This window comes from Dermacentor silvarum, chromosome 1 (assembly GCF_013339745.2).
Source record: "Dermacentor silvarum isolate Dsil-2018 chromosome 1, BIME_Dsil_1.4, whole genome shotgun sequence".
In the NCBI taxonomy this organism is placed as follows: Eukaryota; Metazoa; Arthropoda; class Arachnida; order Ixodida; family Ixodidae; genus Dermacentor; species Dermacentor silvarum.
In genome coordinates this window covers 255,145,371-255,167,287 of record NC_051154.1, presented here as the reverse complement: position 1 = coordinate 255,167,287, position 21,917 = coordinate 255,145,371, and the positions used below count along the sequence as shown (strand labels likewise).

The following is a 21,917-nucleotide window of genomic DNA, read 5'->3' as shown; positions in this document are numbered from 1 at the left end:
TGCTATCTAAATACTTTTGACCTCAATGTAACGAACTTCAATATAACTAAATTCTTGATATTGCGAAACATTTTATAACTTGTCCTTAGAACATGTACATTGCACCTCAATATAAGAAGTGTGTGGCAAATGAGCCTGTCTCCTCTTCTAGCCCGGCCATGGCAACTAGTACAAGGCTGTCAGTGCAGCTGAGCGCATATGTGGCCTGCGCGCTTCAGCTTAGCGGTAATCTGCAGGGGGTGCCAAGGTTGGGCAAGTTGAGGTGGCTGTGGCTTCGTATGCAATGCCTTCATCTACGTTTAAAGCTGGAGGTTGCCTAATCTCGGAGTTTCATAGACTCGTTGAAGTTAGAAGCAGACGGAGAGTCCATTCCCCTGTGCCTGCACTTTCCGTGATAGTATCGTGCCATTCCAGTGCAGGCGACACTATCAGCCGTAGCAGTGGAGTGAATGCGCACTACATAAAGCCAATGTGAAGATATTGTTTTGGTGAGGTGAAGAAGAGAACGATGGCTCCGAGGACAGCTTGACTGGGCTATTTTCAATGTCCGCTGATGTTCTGTATTCTGTATACCACCGAGCACCGTGTTCGGTGGTATGTGCTAAGTACAGCCCTACTGAGGGAGAGGGCTCAGACTATGGTCTCCCTCATAGCTGTGTGTTGATTTTGGATGTTGAACCCTGCGATTTTTTATTTAAATCTGAAATCGCTCTGTTCGAAGTATCGGGGAGCTCTGTCCTCTGATAAGCATCGTCTCTTTTTCTGGCATGCAGGCTCCGACTTGGACGGGGACGAGTATATCGTCATTTGGGAGAAGTGTCTGTTTTTCGTGGGACTAAACAGACCTCCCATGAACTATTCGGACAGGAACCCTGAGCCAGACAACAAAGAAATCACGGCAAGTCTTATTCACGAATGAATGAAATAAATTTTTATTTACGGAAGGGGGTGGGGGGGCTTTATGGTCAGGATTAGGGGAAGTGTGGAGGTTGGTGGGTGGGGTTATGTAGGCATTTGTACTATAGGTGCCAACGGCATTCTTATTGAAGCCTTCATTTAGATTCAACAGGCCTGCTTTTATATTATATTTTAAAGAACGTTTATTAATAACAATTATTCTTATTATTATATATTAAAACATGCGTGAAGAGAAGTTTCACAATCTTGGACTACAGTTGCTTTCATTATAAGCTTTTAGTTTGTTTCGATTCAGTTATTTGGCATGCTAAGAACCGCGGCACTGCACTTGCTTTTTTTTCTTAGTGTTAAATTTTCACCTGATTATCCCTGTTATCACTTGGCACAAGACATGCTTACAGTATCCGAAAATTCAATGTAACCCCCCTATTTTATAGTAAGGGGAGTCTTATCAGTCTGTGCACATTGCATCTACGGTGAGACATGTACAGTAAAAGCTCGTTAATTCGAATTTCGCAGGGACGCCCAATGAGTTCGAATTAAACCGAAGTTCGAACTAACAAAATTCATTGAAAAAACAGCAGGAATTGAGACCGGGTTGTTGGAAAATCACTCAAAATATTTACTTGCGAAAATAATCCGTGATCACTGTCTGTTTCTCTTCTTTCAATGCGATCGCTATAGCCTTGTTTTCCAACGCGCGAACGTGGCAGAAAGCATCCTCTGCGTCTTCCTCGAAGCTGAAGAATAGACGCGTGACACGCATAGCCTCCATTAGTTCCAAAGCTGTGAGGGCCGCGTGGGTGCATCATCCTCTTCGTCATCCGCACCTACATCGACGACGGGCGCTTCTCCACCAGTCACCTGCGCGATGATATCATTGTCGGTGATTGTGCCGCAGACCGCTGCACAGCGATCTGCATCGACGTAGTCGTCGAAGGTCACGTCCTCCAGCGCATCCCTCAATCCGGCAGGAATGACCACGGCTTCGCGCTCGTCGGGCTCGCAAGCTGTGCCCTCATTGGTCACACCATAGCCTCCTATATACTTTCTGTGCCCGCGCAATCACTCCGGGAGCACAGTTCAACCTCCTCTCCTGACCTCCTTGCAGGTCGCCCGCTAGGGGCGCTGCTACCCCAGAATAGTTCGCTAGCCGCTGTGCATGGTTAAAGGCGGGAAAAATTGCGTGTGCGCGTCTTCATTAGTGTCAAATCGAGACAATATTAATTTGCCTCGGCTGCCGATGGTTTGCTGGAAGATCACCTTTCTGCAGCAGTCCACGGCTGGGAAAAAAAACTTGCCTTCTGCCTTGGATTGACGCGGTGAGCTGCGGCAGGGTATTGAAGGACTGTGGCAGTGGTGACACTGTCGGTTCCGTATTGAGGATGCCTAGCAGCAGCGCAAATGAGAGCCTTCTGGCCGAAAAGAAGAGATTGTGGTCACGAGTGAGTTGTGCTACTTTAAGTGGTTTGATAGGGCGCTTTGAGAGTTGATACCCAGTAGTATGGCGTATTGTTGTGGACCTGGATGCACCTCGTACAGTAAGAGAAAGGTCCCGGGCATCTCATTTCATGAAATTCCGAGCGATGAAGAACTTAGAGAAGTGGCTCCAAGTTTGAATGTGTCAAACGTGGAATGCGTCAGATACTTGCTGAGAGAGATGCACTTTCGATTTGTTCTGACTAGAAAGCTCTCGTCTGACGCCAATGAATCTTTTTTTGGGTGGTTGAGGAGGTCAGCTGGAAGCAACGATCAGACAGACTCACGGGCAGTTTTGTGCGGAACAGAAAAGTCTCTGAAGACAGGCATTGCGTCAACATCGACAAACAGCAACGTGATGGACACGGAAGATAGCACATGCTCGTCGCTACGCCGGTAACTGAGCGTAAGTACTACGCCAGAACAATCCAAAAAATTTCCCAAAGAGGCGACAGCAGCGCTGTTCAACCACATTACCAGGCGCAAGGAAACGTTTCGTTCGCCAGAATGTGCAGCACTAGCGATGGTTGGCGGATACCTATCGAGAGCTGTTAAGCTGTTAATGAGTGGGTGTCTTGCAAAGAATGCCTCAGTTTGTTGACAAAGACCAAGCCCTCGGCCCCATCAGATTCTCTGATTGGGCTTCAAGACAGAAGCCGTCTGCTGTATTGGTCAGATGAACTCGTAGTTGTGCTGAACTCTTTGCACAAGTAGGTTGAAGTAGTGCTCGCTGAGCTAAGAAATTTTCCGCAGCCGCTGAGGGAGACAGCCGTGAATGCTGCTGAAGTGCTGCGAGAGCGTGAACTATGTAATTGTTCAGTGCCTGAGCATCACGAGAAGCTGTTTGAGATCATGGTGACAAAGTTCTTCCGCCCTCTATTCCCTAATTTTGCGCTGAAGATAACGGACAAGAACGAAATCGCAAAAGCTTTTTCACAGAAGCCCCTGTCACGAAAGCTCCACAAACTGTAAATCCAAATGATGGCAATAAAAGCTTTTGTTGTGTAGTTATTAGAGCCGACATTATTTTTTTTCGACACTGACATACAAAACATATGTAATAATAAGCAGAAGGAAAATGAAGCTTCATACTAGTACAGATAAGAGCTGTGGTTTTCCTTTTAGCGTTCTTTTGGGAGAAGCGATGCGCGGCGGCCTGTACGCTTCTGTGTCGGCGTTAAACGCCCGGAGATGTGGTAAAACAATAGAATCACCGGTAAAAAAAAAATTGCGTGATATATAGGTATGCTACAGCGCACACCGCCGTAGAGCGTCCTGCAGCATTCTGGGGTAGCACCGCCAACTGGTGGTGAGTGACGGCACTAGGCGCGACGACCGGTTCCCTGCGTTCTCGGCGCCGATGGGCAGGCATGAAGTATATAGGAGGCTATGGTCACACAAAAGCCACTGTGGCGAAAGCAATTGGCAACAGTTGTTGCCGTGACCTGATCCCAGGAACGCACCAACATATGCGAGGCCGTGAGCAGCGTCACATCGTAGCGACACGGCACCGAACGACTTCGTAGCTCTGACGTACACGAGGCCTAGCGACTGAATGTGTGGCACACAAAGGACACAGAGACTACGCAGACACGTCCGGCACGAACTGCCACACGATGCGAAGAGCGAGCGCAATGACGACAGTGATGCCGCTGCGCTCGCGCCATCTATCGCTGAGCCTTGAAAGCTTGCAGCGGCAGTATAAAATACCACCACGCAGCAGCGCGCAGTTCGAATTATCGATAGAGGAGCCGATGCGCGCGTGAACTAACGAGTTGGTTAACCCATAGATGCCTATATATTGTGGCCGGACCATGACCATCAGTTCGAATTAACCCGAAAGTTTGAATTAATGAGGTGCAAATTAACGAGCTTTCACTGTATAGCGTTAGATACCGGATAGCATTGCTCATCTATCTGGGCTCAAGTTTGGCTGATAAAAAGCTAGATTCTTAACTTTCCTTTACCAGTGTTTTTGGTTCTTTACTCTCGCTACAAGAAAGTACCGGAATACAGTCGACGTCCGATTTCCCGGACCCTCAAGGGACCGCTAAAACGTCCGGAAAATCGGGCAGTCCGGAAAAACGAATGCACGTGAAAACGCACCTTTTTGGTAGGTATTTTTCGCTGATGGAGAGGGTCACGGCCGGAGTACAAGATTCTCATTGCGATTCAGCCAATGCATCGTTTAGGTGGCTCTGAAAAGAGCCGTTTATAAAAAAAAAAAAAATACGACGTGGCCGGCGCTACCTCATAGGTCAGCACTTGGGCGCAAAGCAGTCGCTTATTTTCTTTTGCACGGTCCGCTTGCCCGCGATCATGTCTGCCTCAATTGCAGTCAACGTCATGTTGCCGCTGTACACCGATGACAGTGTCATCAGTGCTCGCGTCAACTCCGAGCTCGTTGGCTGTGTAGGAGCTGGCTCTTCGTTCTCGGTGTCGGTGTCTCCGTAACTTGACGAATGATTTCGTCATCGGTCAACTCCGCACATAGCTCGAGGTCTTTGTCAGCGTCGGCGAAGCCCTCAAAGGTTATCCCGGCTGGAATCGACACGCCGGCAGCGCGCAGATCGTCGAAGGCAATGTCCGCAGATGGCAGTTCGTCACTTCGTCAGTTCGTCCACGGAGGGCAGTTCGCGGATGGCAGTTCGTTCAAAGGCGCGGACGAAGACGAAGGAGCAGTCAGTGCCATCGCTGTATACGGCAAATCCGCTCGACGAAAAGCGCAGCACGAAACAGCTAGGAACTCGGTGGATGCTGAAGGTCGGGAAACATGATCACTGAAGATAGCGCGCAGCAGCAAACGATCAACCGCAGACATGACCGCAGAGCTGGCAGAGCTGACAAAACAACACGTGAACGAACACAGTGAGGTTTGGCTTGGCTAAGCTACGGCTGGCAACGGATTGACACGTGCGGTTTCGAGGTTACGGCAGCCGCGGCGCAGTGCGGCGGTGCTGCTGGCCACACCATAGCCTCCTATATAATCTATGCCTGCCGGATGAGCCCGAAAAGGCCGTCGTCTATGGCGGCGCCACCTACGTAGGGTAGGAGTCAGCATATTGAAGGGAGCGGCAAACCTCGTGATGGGGATGTCGCAACTGCCGCATGATAGCAGTAGCAGACGACGAAAGTTGTTCACACTCTTGTCATAACAAAGGTTTAAATCGGCGGTTGCGGTGGTAGCAGACGATTTCTTTTTTGGAAGCCGCAGAATTCGAAACGTTGCTGTGAATGTTTCGCTGCTTTCCCTAAGTTTTTTTTTCTTGCAGCGATATCGTCGAAAATGCGAAGTTTACTTTCAAAAACTTTCAAAAAGCGCACCTTAGACCCCTACGTAAGTGGCGCCCCCTCCCAAGTTTTGACGACGACCGCTTTATATTGCTATATTATTACAACACTAAGATATATAAGTATTTGCCAATTTTTATTTACTTTCACGTATTTTTTGTCACCTATGAGTACCAAAAACGTAAAAATCTTGCACGCGACAACCCTACGTAAGTGGCGCCACCGCCATAGTTCCGACGACGGCCGCTATCAATGGGATCGCCGATAATCCGGCAGGCATAGAATATATAGGAGGCTATGGCCACACCTGCGATGCGAGTATGGTGGGTTCGAGGATATGAAAACAACCAAAATGGCGGCGTCGGTGGTGACTTTGGGTCGGCGGTTAACAGTAAAAAGTCCGGGAAATCGGATGGCGAAGGCTATAAGCGTCCGGAATTTCGGACTTTTTAATACATTGACTCTATGGGGAACTTGACGGTGCCACAGATGAGTCCGGGAAATCGGGCATGTCCGGAATTTCGGGCGTCCGCGAAATCGGACGTCGACTGTATAGGTCAAACTTTTTTTCAAAAAACCATTGCGAAAAGTCGGCCCTCTTCTAAATGCTGTCACCATTGTGAAACTGGCTGAGTCGCATTTGTTTAAAGCTAAGGGTGTTTTTCGGTACTTTTGCCATTGAAAAAGATTTTTTTTTTATTTTTATAATTAATTAGTTGGGGGGTCGACCTATATTCCGGTTCGACCTATAGTCCGGTTTTTATGGTATGTAGGCTGCCTTGCATTTTGTACTTGCCGTTTTTTTAATCAACCAAGAAGCCATCATTGAACACTGCAGTAGCCTCTAACAAATTTGAACATCTTTTCGGTTTTCATTGCAGACTGATGACATGATCAAGTTTTTCTGGAATTGCATCAAGAACGACTCCATCGGGATCTTGTCGAACGCCCAGCTGGCATGGGCTGACCAGGAGCCGGGGGGAATTCACTCGCCAAGGTGTTTTGCCATCGCAGAGAAGATCAGCATCTGCCTCGACTTTGCCAAGAATGGTCAGACAGCCTTCTTGCGGCGTGACGAGCGCCCCCTGCTTTACCCACACTTCATGGAGAAAGATAGCCACAAAACTACATACCGGTCGGACCGGGTGCTCGGTGTCGTGTACCGAATGTGCCGTTCCCTGGAAACTGTCGTCGGCAGGCTCGGCCATCTACATGTCGATCCAGGCCATTGCCGTGCACTCACCATGCCAGGGTGGGAGAACTACAGAGAGTCGGTGATTCAAGCCCTCACAGATTACAATTCAAACATTCGCCGAATTCTGAGCCAGTATGGAATTGGGTCGGAGGGTGATGTGACGAAGTTTTTAACTGAGACAACACGCAACATCTTCTATACTGATGTCCTAAAAGAAATGCATGACAACTGCATCAGCGATTCTGAGGAGTTGCGCAAACGGAAGCTTCGCAGAGCCTCTGCCTGGTACATGGTGACGTGCGAGCCCAATGTGGAGAACACATTCTTCAGTTTTCCTTGGTGCATTGCCAATGTCCTGGTAGAAATTTTGCGCAGCTCAGATGCACAGGCCACGGTGTGGTGCCCAAACATCCTGCACTGGAAGATTGACCAGCTCGTCACGAACAATAGTGACTTTACAGAAGCTGACGATCTGGATGCAGGTTGTGATTCATTCAGGACTGCCTTCAGAATCGTTGAGAAGTGGCTTAAAGATGAAACGCTTCTCGATCAGCATGAACCAGGCGCTTCAGCGAAGCCTGGGCTGTGTTCCAACTGCCTGCTGGACATCTGCACCAAGTTTCTGGGAAACAAAAATCTTGCGCCAGTGGGCAAGATAGTAATGAGGAGGTGGCATGCAATGATGCTGTCGGTGGCAGAGGTACCGAACTTGACTGAATCGACGGCTCAAGAGGCAATGGAAGAATGTGCGGATCGAGAGGAACCCACCGAAAAGGCTGTTTCTCAAGCCTGGCAAATAGTGGACGGTTTCTTGGAGCCTCTTTTGTTAGACGATTCTGAAGATGAGGCAAGTGAGCCCAGGACGGCATACCAGAATGGACACGTTGATGATCAGGAAGACTCGGAGGTCTCTCGTTCTTCGGTGTTTCCCCTGCAACAGGCTTCGGACACGAGCAACTCTGAACCAGACATTTTTGAGGACCCCAGCGTCGGAACTCTGGTCGTCTCCTTCCTTCGGTGGTGTCTTGAGCAGCACCAGCTGACCCGAGAAATGTGCCGTGTTGGTGCGTGCGCAGGCGGCGGCTACGAGTGCCAGACCCATAGGTTGCCGATGGTGGCGTTGCGGGCCTACAGATCGTTGGTGGTGTCGCTGGACCCGTGCCACGTCTCTCTGCCTTGTGACCCTGCGTATCACAAGCCGCACCACGAGGTTGTTGAGAGAGACCCCGTCCGGATCCAGATAGCCAATCCGGTGATGGATCAGATGCTGAAGGACAAGCTCCATGTGGTGAGAGGATGTATTTCAATACTTCACGCACTTTCCATGGGCTATGTATCTGTTTGTATCTAAACTGCTTTCCTGCCTACTTATCCGTGGTTGGGCTGCTGTGTTGAGGTAATGGGGATCGTAACAAACCGTCGGACCAGCTTGGGTCACTGAGCATGTGCCATTGTGCGCACATGTGGTGCTCTTAAACGAACCTAGTTTCGCGCTGATATGGGTCACTGTGGATGTGGCAGCAGGGGTGAGACTCCTGCGTCAATTGCACCATTTTGATACAAACGCGGATGCCAGCGCCAAACACAGAAAATTTACCGAAATTGCGCCACGCTGCACCTAATGGCTTCGGCATGTGTGCTCCGGCAGTGGTCGCCAACAGCGAGCGGATTCGTTCTCTGAAAAAGAGCGCGGCTGTTCACATTCCGCAGACCACGCGACGGCGCTTCCCGCACAGTTTCTCAGACTTTAGTTTCTCGTGATTTTCATGCTTTTAACGCTGGACTTTTCGGTGCTTCCAGCAAGTGGCTGGCGCGCGCGCGGCCACTCTCTGCTGTTGTGACTGCTGTCGGAATGGCCAGGGCGGCTGTATTTAGAGTGTACTATAGAATACGGTTGAGTGGGCAAAAAGTCGCAGTTTTGCCTGAAAGGCGAAGCATCGGTTGCGATAGCAAATTAGCAGACAGCTATACGAAGTAAGGACAGTAGTAACTGAATTAACAAGCACGGTGTCATGCGAACACAAGCAAACATGAACACGTTTCACTCGGTGACCGCGGAAACTAGCTGTCTAAATGCTGGAGTGAGGAAATGCGGCTGCAGCAGCGAGTGAATTCACCTTTGTGCTGCCTCTAGCTTCAACTCGAGCTAAGCGGCGAATACACAGCACGCACAAAGCTATCAGCACTCCACTCAGTCCCCATCGCAGATCGATACCAACATAGAGCTGTGCTGCTGCCGGAGAACACTCCCCTTCCTCCCCTTCCCCACAGTGCCTAGCGCTAGACCGAAGACACGTGCTACCCCCCTTGCGCACGCACCGAAGACACGCGCCTACCCCCCTTGCGCACGCGATCGTGGGCACACCCTCGCACGCTTTCACTTGCACACCCTAGAATAAATACACAGCACGCACAAAGCTATCAGCACTCCACTCAGTCCCCATCGCAGATCGATACCAACATAGAGCTGCGCTGCCACCGGAGAACACTCCCCTCCCTCCCCTTCCCCCACAGTGCCTAGCGCTAGACCGAAGACACGCGCTACCCCCCTTGCGCACGCACCGAAGACACGCGCCTACCCCCCTTGCGCACGCGATCGTGGGCACACCCTCGCACGCTTTCACTTGCACACCCTAGAATAAATACACAGCACGCACAAAGCTATCAGCACTCCACTCAGTCCCCATCGCAGATCGATACCAACATAGAGCTGCGCTGCATAGAGCTGCGCTGCCGCCGGAGAACACTCCCCTCCCTCCCCTTCCCCCACAGTGCCTAGCGCTAGACCGAAGACATGCGCTACCCCCCTTGCGCACGCATCGAAGACAGGCGCCTACCCCCCTTGCGCACGCGATCGTGGCACCCTAGACCAAAGACACGCGATACCCCCCCTCGCACGCTTTCACTTGCACACCCTCGCACGCTTTCACTTGCACATACAACATACAAAGCGCGGCGACACTGTTATCGCCCCTGGGCTTTAGCGGAACATCGGGGCAACGGACGGCAGATATGCACCTGGAGTTGATATCACAAAATTGATATCACAATAAAGACAGATTTGAATAGTTTTACATTAAACCAACCCAGGGTTGACTGCCTGCAGCTCTTTGGGTCTGCGGTGACATATGCATGGTGACCAAGAAATTATATTAGCGCATCGATTGCACTGCATAATTTGAGAACATTTTCTGCTATCATCATTAGCGTCGGCGCGGGAATATATAGTTCGATTGTAGTTCCACTGATGTTTTCGGCTTTAAAGGAAAACAAACGCCATGCCGCCGCTCGACCCACTCTCTCTTCCATATTCTAGTACGCTATAGCTACAAAGCGTGCTTCTACTACGCGCTTTGTGTTGGTTTATTCTGTTTCATCATGGTTTTGAAGTGCGCTGCCATTTTGATTCTTCCACCAAAATTCAGATTGGCCTGCTGCAAAATGCAATTTTGTCTGCTCCCAACTGCTCCAAAATGCAATTTTGTCTGCTCCCAACTGCTCCAAAATGCAACTTTGTCTGCTCCAAAATGCTCCAAAATGCAATTTTGTCTGCTCCAAAATGCTCCAAAATGCAATTTTGTCTGCTCCAAACTGCTTCAAAATGCAATTTTGTCTGCTCCAAACTGCTTCAAAATGCAATTTTGTCTGCTCCAAACTGCTTCAAAATGCAATTTTGTCTGCTCCAAACTGCTCCACAATGCAATTTTGTCTGCTTCAAAACGCAATTTTGTCTGCTCCAAAATGCTTCAAAACGCAATTTTGTCTGCTCCAAAATGCTTCAAAACGCAATTTTGTCTGCTCCAAAATGCTTCAAAACGCAATTTTGTCTGCTCCAAAATGCTTCAAAACGCAATTTTGTCTGCACCAAAATGCTTCAAAACGCAATTTTGTCTGCACCAAAATGCTTCAAAACGCAATTTTGTCTGCACCAAAATGCTTCAAAACGCAATTTTGTCTGCTCCAAAACGCTTCAAAACGCAATTTTACTTGCACCGAAAATTGCTCCGAAATGACTTTGGGCAGTCCCACCCCTTTTTGCTGAATGTGCACTTCCTAAAGATGTACCTACTCAAGAAAGGTAGAAATCATGCTTTTGGTTTTAGCTAAAACGAATGGGGGACGATATCGCCTGCTTTATAATGTAGTCAAACGTGTCATTGATGCTCTGAAAGAGGACAACTCCCTTTGTACATTGCATTCCACTAAGGTTGCTTCATAAGTCTCTGTTAAAAGCGGTATCTACAGAGCCCTTGGACTGACTAGTGGCTATAAGTAATGTGAAGAACGAGAAGGAAGGAAGCCGAGGAACCTGATTTAGTAATTGTATCATAAGAAGCCGACAAACACAGACACCAAGGACAACATAGGGTAAATTACGTGTACTTACTAATTGAATTAAACAAATTACAAATAGATGGAAATGAAAGATGAAAAAACGGTTGAGTGGGCAGGCCACAGGTGGGCAACGATCCCCCGTGTTCGCATTACGAGTGCGATGGTTTTAATTCTAGAATTTACCCTGGGAGTGCTAGCCAGCGCCACCCCCTACGGGAAGTTTTTTTTTCATCTACTTTCATTTTGAATAATTTATCACTTTTTTTTAAACATTTTTTAAAGATGGCCATGCTCTTGACCAGGTTTCAAACTGCACTAAAAATAAATTGTGTGGATGATCTGAAGCTTGTTCTGCTCACGCATGTGTGCCACTTTGCATTCAATTTCGCACTTCCTTATAATGCGATATTCCTGAATCCGTCTCGAATTTAACTTCCTTATTTAAGTTGGGATTGTCGCTGAGCAGTATATTTCTACTTGCTGCTGGTTCTGGTTCCCGAATGCTTCAACCACGGCACGTAGTGCTCCCATAGAGCATCATCTAGTGATTTTGTATGCATGCTTCGAAATGCCCCATGCATGGGAGAGAGCATGCTGCCTCTGCCATGAACACGCTAAATATGCAGACTTTTTACAAAGACATGGAATTAATTTTTGGGGATTTGGTAAAGATCTCGTTTTCATGCATTTGGGACTGAAAAGCTACAATTGGCATCTAGAATTGCACTGAAACTGAGGTATACTTAACACTCCACTCCGTGTACCCCAATCGATGGGGCCAATATATTAGCGTGGGTCTTTAACCAAGGCCATCCATATTGGGCAAGGCTCGATTGAGTTCAAACGCATTTTTTTATTGCTCGCACGACATTTAGCGTATCTCGAGATTGATCATTGACGTTTCTCACAAAAGATTGGGTTTCTCACAGAAGATCGATCGCACGCTCAGACCTTTGGTATTGCAGCTTTGTATTAAATTAAAATATTTGTCTGCGGTTTTCCATGCCAAAACAACAATCTTACTATGAGGCACGCTGTAGTGGAGGGCTGCGGATTATTTTTGACCAGTTGGGGTTCTTGACCATGCACCCGATGCAGTGGTACACGGGCATGTTTGCATTCCGCCCCCATCAGAATGTGGCCGTCATGGTCGTGATTGAACCAGCCACCTCGAGCACAGCAAAGCACCGCTATAGCCACACGGCTACCATAGCGGGTTGCAGCTTCGTATTGATGTATTCTTGAAAACATCGGAGCTAAAGCTGTTCTACAAATGTCAGCAAAATTCTTTGGAATATTTCGATGCTTCATATTCTCCTCATAAGCCCGTGGTCATCGCATAGGGAAGAGGCTAAATTAGCAGATGCGATTTGCGTTACTGTTGCTCAACCTTTTTAGCACAGCTACATCCTTATTTAGGAAGTGTTTGAGTCATGAGATGGAAGGCATCTTGCATGCATCATGCACACTGTTGAATCAGAGTGCTTTTAATCATCCCAATTTTCTTCAAATGAACTTTTGTCCGCTTAAAAATGTGCCCATTTATTTAGGGCATGACGTCCTACCCAAGCTGGATCTGCATTCCTCCTTGCACCAGCCGTCACAGCAAGTCACGGAACAAAGATCGCCTCATGGTGGCGGAACCCATGCCCCGCATAGCCCTGGGCAACGCGACCGCCGCTGGATGACCCACTGCCGCCTCCGTGGAACCCAGCTTGGAGGTCGCCTGTAACACGCGTGCCCGTAGAAGCGGCGGGTGCAAATAGTGGGACCTGCGTGCAACCAACACAATCCTGCAACGCCTGTTGTTGAGTGGCTGTCGTTAATACGGCAGCCTACTCTAGAGTCACTACAACCACGCAGATAGTTAGTCGTCGGGCAGAAGTATTGGGACGAGCCTGCCGACGACGAAAGACAAATTATTCGTGCTGTTCGATTTCAATGGCAGCAGCTTCTGCCATAATCAACGGAATTTTATAGTTCTGTTTATTCAGAGAACGTTCTTATGTAATTATATGATTAGAAGAGAATCATGGGCAATAAAGAATTTCATTATAGAGTTACTTGACCTGGGGGCTGACATTTATTCGCGTATTCATGCTAGGGCTGTTATTCTAGTAGGGATTTCTTTAAGGGCGATACCCTACTGCCATCCTTCAATAGCTGTGCCACCACATCCACTGCAAAGTTCAGGGATGCCCTTGAGGAGAGCTTGACTCGGATGCACGATTGCCTCAGGCTTGCATAGCCATCAGTTATAGGAAAGATAGTTATGCATCAGTGGGCTATTGTGCAGCTCTGAAGAAATTTTTGGTGCTTTCTCAGGGGTTAATTCTGTGAACAAGTGCAGTCTGTGAAAAAGTATTGATGCAGTGCATGTTTTTTTCATTGCTTTAATCAAATTGTGAAGAGATTTGCTAGTTCGTGCGTGTCTGAAGAGACAATAAGCAAATTTTACACTGTTACGTTGATCTTAAAATTCTATAATGCCATGTACCTGGGTTCGACTTAACAGTGGCCAGAGAAGGTTTGGGTGGTATATGCCGTGAAGTCAACGCTGTGGTAAAAAAATAGTGTTTTACATTGCAGTTACAGTTCTAAAATAGGGTAAACTATTTTTTTACCTATACTGTTTACTATTTCATGAATAAAAGCTGAAATAACATTGATTCATTGTGCAGTCTATTTGGTGTCATATCTACCTTCCCACTTCTGCAGAGGATAAAAAGTTGGTGACATTACTGTACTTTTGTTAAGCATTAATACCTCAAGACTAGAACAGTAGGGTTGAACACTAGAATAAAGGTGCGTATTCTGCAATCGGCAAAGACAATTAAAATGCATTATTCTGGTATTGAGGCGCACTTTGTAACCATTCATTTCATGTTTTATTATCTTTGATCCTGAGCGGCCAATTGCAGATGACAGTGGAGCTTCCTAAGAGCCAATTACAAAGAGAAAAAAGAATAGAACATAAAATGTATTGTTACAAAATCTGGCCTCGGGTCACCTTATCACTGTGTGTATTGGACACTTCTCAATGCAACTCAATTTGTTGTAGCGAGGGAAGATAAAGGTATCTCTCAGTAGTAACCTCAAGTGCCTGCATCGCAAAATTTGTGGCACGGCCCTGCATCGCAAATTGTGTCACGGCCCTTCCACATCACGAGTATTGGAACTTGTTTAATCGAATTATGTGCATGGCATGTGCAATAATGGTCTGTCTTTTTGCTGGGGTTATGTATATTCGTCTCAAGGGCCATTGAATGGACATAAACGGGAAGCCACGGTTTTGAGAGCCAACAAAGTCTGCTCGATTCTCTCAAATCATTTGTAGATCGTGAAAGAAAGACTGCCAGTCACATGTTCTCAAAATGAAGCGGATTCAGATCTTCCTCGAGCACGTTTAGAAAAACACGCCCACATACCTGCCGCTGCACACACTCCGCAGTGTACACCGTGCTTCCCGGAGACTGTTTCAGCTCTACTCATTACGCGAAGGAGCTTACACGAAGTAGGAGGACCTAGAAATTCAGACGATTACGATACTCCGTAATGCAAAATTTGAGCGTAGTTCTATACGTGTTTTCATTTCGCGATGTATTGGCTAGCACGGAGAATCTGTCTCGTGCGGCACACTGCACATCGAGCGAAGCGTCGCAGACAAGTAACACAGAAGCACAACGATGGTGGCGAGCAGCTGCGGTTGTCGAAAACCTGATCTGCGGGCCAAGCACTTGGGCTCGTATAAACGAATAGTCGAAGGTTGCAAAGTAATCGCTGGTGCCCGCGTGGCTTCCAGAAAGCACTACCCAATTCGCGTCGCGAATACCATCAGATTACAAAAAGATTACATGATAACAGCCTAGGAATGGTCGATTATTTTTTCATTCGAATAACGATGAATCATTCATCATCTTTTCCTTTAATTGATTAATTGCTTTCGATGCAGGGTGTTTCATCGAATAATTGATTAATCCAAGTTTTTGACGAACACTTGTAAAAAAAAGGTTGAAACACAGTTATCTACTTTTGTAGCAGCCTATTTTAATGTTTAAGAGTTGGAACCAAGTTTGAAACAAGTGTATAAACGTTTGATAACGTTTACTGTTTAAATTGTTGAAGACTAACTATAGTTGAAACTAGTGACTTTTGAAAAGATAAACAATGTATGTTGAAAAGCGCTACTTAGTGCTGAAATAAATAAGAAAAATGGCAATAGTGAAAGGTGAATCCAACTAAAGTAGGCAAGGAATTGCAATATGCACTGGAGAAAAGAAAGGTACTGGTTTATAATTTTAAACCACATGCTATTTTCTACAGAGTGAAGAGTGACAAGTGGCTGGGTTGTTTGGTTGAAACAGACACCTTGTTTGAATGGCCACACTACCAACATGCAAGAATAGATGCTCGGACGCTATAGATTTGCTGGAATCCATATTAACTCCATTGCTTTGTCATGTAAATGCTCCGCTAGGCTCAGCATCACTCGCAACTTGGAAAAACAGTCGGCAGTCACTTAAACACAGCCGCCCAGTCATTGCTCGTGCGCCGACATTTCAGTAGGATTTCAAAAATTTTGGCGCCACGCTTGTCAAACTCTTGTCAAACTCAAACACTGCTTTTCTACAGATGCTGCTGCTGCCGCTCCTGGGACAGTTGCTGTCAGTGCCTGCAGTACAGCTGACTGATACCCATGCTGACAAACAGTAAAGAGCCAAAAGGATAGAACTTTTGAAAGCATTCGAGAAACTTCTGAAACGTGCTGGCGCATCGTGCGCCGAGTGATAACGTTTAACATTTGTTAGCATGGGACAACAATATCTACACCGCCTTCTCAAAAGCGTGTGCATTTAGACGAAGCTTCGGGCCACGACATTGCCACAATTGTTCGGAGCCCACCAACTGCTTTTCTACTGGTCAGTTACTATGAAACTCGTTGTTACCGTAACAATAATCTTTGCTTTCTGGCGGTGTCGTGGTCACCCAACCATTGCTGCACTGCTCTTGTTTATGTTTTGTGATTGTTGTTTTTAAGTGGGGATGTTGACGAAAGCCCCGGACCTATGACAAAGGCTCAAGAAGAGAAGTTAGATGGTGTGGCCAACACTGTAAAGCGTCTTGAAGCCAGCAACGCAAGTCTTCTCAAATCAATATTGAAAGTTCTAAATATGCACGCAGCACTCAAAACAGACCTCGAAAGTCTAACCAAACATGTACAGGAACTGGAAAACAAATTAGAACCTGCTTCATCAGTTGATGCCCCAACAACTCTCGAAAGCGGCTTTTCTAGCATCATTAACAAAATAATAACCTAGAAAACCAGTCGCGTAGATCAAATGTTTGTTTTATGGTGTTACCGATACTAAAGAATCCGAAAGCTTGGAAAGTTCAGAGCGACTTGTGCATGAATTGTGCCGTGATTAGCTTGGTGTCACTGTGACTTCCATTGCTAGGGCACACTGTGGGCCATTTTTCGACTGTGAAAAAGCGCCCCACATATAGCTAAGTTCTTCAACAATAAAGCACTTGAGGCTATTTTAAGTAAAGGCAGCAAGCTGAGGGACAGAGGGTTCTGCATGGGACGTGACTATTCCCAAGCCGTTCGTATAAACGCCGGCAACTTCTGCAATTCTCTCGCGATTAAAAAACAAGGTGACCGCGTGCGCCTAATGTTCCGACAAGCTGCATATCAATAATGATACTTATGTGTGGGATGACGCGCGTAGCCGTGGTGTGCCAGTTCGTCATCCCACCACTGTGTAACCTGTTTCGACAGATAAGTCATCTTCTCCAGAGACTGCGTCATTTTCGCCTAATATGTGCCCTAATTTAAAGATTACTACGAATTTCCTCTTCACAAACATTAGAAGCGTTCATCCCAAAACTGTCGACCTTTCTTCGCTTGTAGATTGTACGTGCGCTTCACATCTAGTATTGACTGAAACTTGGCCAGATGATACCATTCTGGATTATAACATTCTTCTCAGTGAATCTGAATCTTGCTTTTTTTGGTGTGACAGAAAAAATAGAAAAGGGGGTGGTGTCCTTATAGCCACAAAGAAATAATTATCTGCTGTTCATCTTGCTGTTGCTACTTTCCTTGAATGTGTATGGATATGGTGTAAATTCGGAGGTACTGATATTATTGGTGCTTTCTATCGACCGCCCGATATGTCTGATGGATGTTATGGTGAAGCCCATAGATTACTCATTGCCTTACATGTGCATTTTCCTAACTCTATTTTCCTGGTGTTTGGCGACAATAATTTTCCAAACATTGAATGGCCCACTCTTTGTGTTAATTTTAGTGTAAAGAAGGCCACACTTTTCTTCATTCCAGCTAAGATTTTTCTTTTGCTCAACTTATTATTAGTCCTACCCGTCGCTCCGCTACCACGGTATATATCCTTGATCTTGTCCTAACAAATAACCCTGACGTTCTTTCTGATATACTGCATTTAAATTGTTTATCTGATCACAACATTATCACCGGGTGCATCACGCATTCATTCATTCAAATGAAAACTACTATTAAGAGAATTCATTGCTACAATCGTGCTAATTTTGAGATGATTACTCGGAACTGCACACCTCTGAGAACTTCCTGGCTCAGTATTCATCACGCACAATTGAACTGAACTGGCTGTACAAGAATTGTACAAGAATTGCGATAAAGAGTATCAGTCACTGCTTAGAATGACCCGTTGAATTTCTTCAGTCACGACCTGTCTACTATGTTAACCAATAATTCTCATAGATTCTGGCGCATCATCAATGCGAGTTCCTATCCTGATATAGTACTAATTAATGCTGAGGGATAAACAGTCACTGAAACTGAGCTTCTTAAAACTCGCAGCTTCTTAACGGTGCATTTTCATCAGTGTTCACGAACGAAGATGTAACTTCTTCGCCAATGTTAGAGCCATTGCCTAGCATTTCCTTTCCACAAATTGTCATTAGTGAGTCTGGTATTCTTGCTCTGTTGAATAACCTCAATATTACTACTCACTCTGATCACCTTGGTTTCAATAAGATACTTAAAAGCACCTCTCTAACCATTTTTCAAGTGTTATCAGCCCTGTTTTCACAATAATTATCATCTGGCATTATTCCTCATGACTGGCAAATAGCAAAAGTAATACCAATTTTTCAATCGGGTGATCACTCGGTTCCACTTAACTATCATTCTATCTGATTAACTAGCAACATATGTAAACTTCTCGAGCACGTCATACATACACAAGTCAAATACCTAGAAGACCACGATATCATTTTGAAGTACCAGCACAGTTTTCGCAGGTATTATCCATGCGACACTCAAATCGGCGGATTTCCTAACGATATATTTTGCACATTTAACTTAGGATTCCAAGTTGACGCAGTGTTTCTTTACTTCTCTAAAGCTTTTGATCACGTTCCTCATGACAGGCTTGTAATCAAATTTACACACTTAATATTCACCTAAACGTTCTGGCATGTATTAAAGATTTCCTTTCCAACAGACAACAATTCCCCTGAGCTAATAGCTGTAACTCTTCTTCTGGTCCTTTAACATCTGCAGTCCCCCAGGGCAGCGTACTTGGTCGCCTAGTTTTCTTAATTTGTAAAAATAATCTATCCAAATATGTCTCATCTCAAATTCGATTATTCGCAGATGATTGTGTTATATATCGTAATATTAATAATGACGCTTTCTGCCTTTCTCTACAAACTGATCTTGATGCGGTGACTGCTTGGTGCTGCTCGTGGCTAATGTCTTTAAATACGTCTAAAACAAAGCTAATTTTATTTACCAACCATTCCACTCGACTTCCTACCGCCTACTTTCCCAAATAATGCTAGCATAGAACTTGCGACAACTTACAAGTATCTTGGCATTCATCTTCAGTCTGATTTAACTTGAAATTACCACATTAACACCATCTCAGCTTGAGCTAACCGAGCATTCGGTCTTCTTAAGCGTAAACTCAAGCCCGCACCTTCACACTTAAAACAAAAAAACTTGCTTATATCATGCTGATCCGCCCAAAAATTGAATATGCTTCTGCCATATGGGATCCCGATCAAGCATACATTATCAACAATATTGAATCTCTTCATAACCGTGTTGTTCGCTTCATCTTTTCCAATTATTCATTCTTCACCAGCGTCACATCATTAAAACAACGTGCCGAGTTGGAAGCACTATCACGTTGACGCCACTTTGCTTGCCTAACCTTATTTCATAAACTGTATAACCATTCCACGCTCCACGATGACTTCTTTACGCCACCCCCTGCATTCTTCCCGCGCCATGACCACGCTAACAAAGTAAAATGCATAACATGATCAAGCATTGCTCTACGCAAGCTCATTTATTCCTCGCACAAAAGAGTGGAATAACCTACCATCAGGCATGGCTACTCACTTACCATCTTTCTACACCTTGTTGCAAGAAAACGGTTAGTGATAGCAGATTAGTTACTTATTGTTATATGTACATATTAACACATTGTGTATAAAGTTTCTTGCGATTTCATGAATTAGCGCATATACCCCCATGTTCATATTTATTTATGTTCCTTGTGTGCATTTATTTCATGTAGTTTTATTACTAGTGTATTTTTTATCTTTGAGTTATACTTCATGTTTCCACTAGTTGTATTTCGAGCGCTAGTGCTGTATCTTGCATGCACGAGTTTGTGTCCCCCCCACCCTATGTAATACCCTCGCATGAGGCCCCTTAGGGGTAATGTAAATAAATAAATAAATGAATAAATAAATAAATATAATAACATTTCTGGCCGTGAGCGGCATGGACTTTCAGGATGAGCCAACAAAGCAAAGAAATGTTTCCAAGCGAGCAGTTAATTCCACACACAGCTGCTAGTCTCTTACCATTGGCTGGTCCGGGCGAATCTGCTTTCTGGACGAAGCTCCTGCAGAACTTCTCCAAATGCTCTGCACGGGCATGCCAGAAAGGGAGAAGGGTCATAAGCCGTTCCCAGCCACATCGAGTCATGTGCAGTATATGTTGAAGCGCCATACTCGGAGCATCGCAGACGCCCTCCACTGCCTGGCGATCAGCTCGAAGTTCGTCAGGGTGGCCAGGGAGTCCTCGCCGCAGTACGCAGATGCTCCGCGACGCAACTGGACGCGTTGCTCACTTTCAGGCTTTGCACGAGTAGAGTCTGCATCAGAGTGAGCCCTGGCTGAGTTCAGCATTTAGCCGTGCTGCATTTGGAGCAAGAGCCGGAGCTGTAATAAGGCTCCTTAAGTAAGATTTCCCTAAAGCGTTGTCCTGGTGTGCGTGGCAAAATTTCATGAGCTAAGGAGTATTCACGAGGGAGGGAATCTGAGGGGGGTAAAACTGATTTATTGGTGAAGCAGTCGGCCGTGAGGGACACCGTAGAGGAGGGCTCCGGATTAATGTTGACAACATGGGGTTCTTTAATAACAAAATGCCATCACAAAGCCACCGCAGATGTTAAGAGTTAAACTGGTGAATAAGATATTCGCGCCTAGATGCCAGAACAGCTAGAAAAAGAGCGAACTGAGTGGTAATGACGTAAACGTGCTCGACCCTCACTCGACGTCGCTGGGCCTCTACAGGAGCCGAGTACGAGGTCGCAGGCATGACATGTGGTTCGCAAGCCTAGTACCTAGATCTGGGCGTACGTTTGAGAACTCCAGATGTTCACTATAATTCGAAGGCTCCTCAGCGGAACCAGAAATAGCACTTGAACAAGCTCAACTCGTTGATTTGTCACCTGGCTTCAACTGTTCCCTTCAGGCGTCGTATGCACAATTGTGCACGCAAAGACAGTGCATCAAGTTCAAAAGCATCGAAGATAATATTGTATTTAAATCGTCTCATATAAATCATGAAACACTCCATACATGCCAATCCTGAATTTTGCATCCAGTGCACGAATTTGGGCTCGTTTTAGGATTTTACGAATGTTTCATCAAGATTTTTACGAAAAATAGATTGTGTTTGGGAAATTTGTCGAAGGATGCGGTGGCGCAAGATTTGCAAAATGTGCATACAAAGAAACAATTGTGATGGTGGCGCCCTTTTTGCGCCAGTGCATAGCTTCGTGAAAGTTTACTCAAACATGTTCCTGAAGTGGGCGAAATCGGCAACGGCAAAGTGTCTGAAGGAGTCACTGAGTAGGTACAATGCGTCGCTTTTCAGTCTCTGCTGTTCTGAGCTCCCTGCTAAATAAGGTCCTCTATATGTATCCCACAAACGTTGTGTGAGCTTGAGGAAAACTTGGAACATGCGTGCGAGTGCGTAGGAGCATACAAAAAGCGAAATTTTGACTCGGATTTCTACGGCCTCAAGGTTACTTTAATATTTAGGGAAATTTTCGAGGCACTGGCCTTACAACGTCACATCTTTGAGCTCTTTGTATTGTCTCTAGCAGTAGTCTCGGCTATTTAAAAGATGGGCCATGCAAAATTCCGCTTGAGACCAGGTTTTGGACGAGGCGGTGCTGCAGAAAACGGTCAACAAATGTTCTGACTGCTTCTTATTGGCTGTTAAACGATACACATTTTATTCGGCACAGAATTACTACATAAGCAAAAAGTTTGTGCGCTTTCTTGAAATTTGAAGGGGCGCTTATCAAGGAGCTTCACATTTACAGATTCGGCTGGCAGTTCCACTTTTCTCGCGTCATCGCTCTTTAGAATTGCTGTTGACCATTATAAT

The 21,917-nt window shown here is 45.9% G+C and overlaps 1 protein-coding gene across 1 annotated transcript in view; it reads left to right on the top strand.

The window, feature by feature from the left end:
- The window catches only part of LOC119439416 (uncharacterized), a 593,935-nt gene that overhangs the window by 480,648 nt on the left and 91,370 nt on the right, over positions 1-21,917 (top strand). Inside the window, exon 16 of the mRNA XM_049660818.1 lies at positions 7,584-8,168. Within this exon, the coding sequence (XP_049516775.1) occupies positions 7,584-8,168 (585 nt within the window). The remainder of the gene's footprint in view (positions 1-7,583; positions 8,169-21,917) is intronic.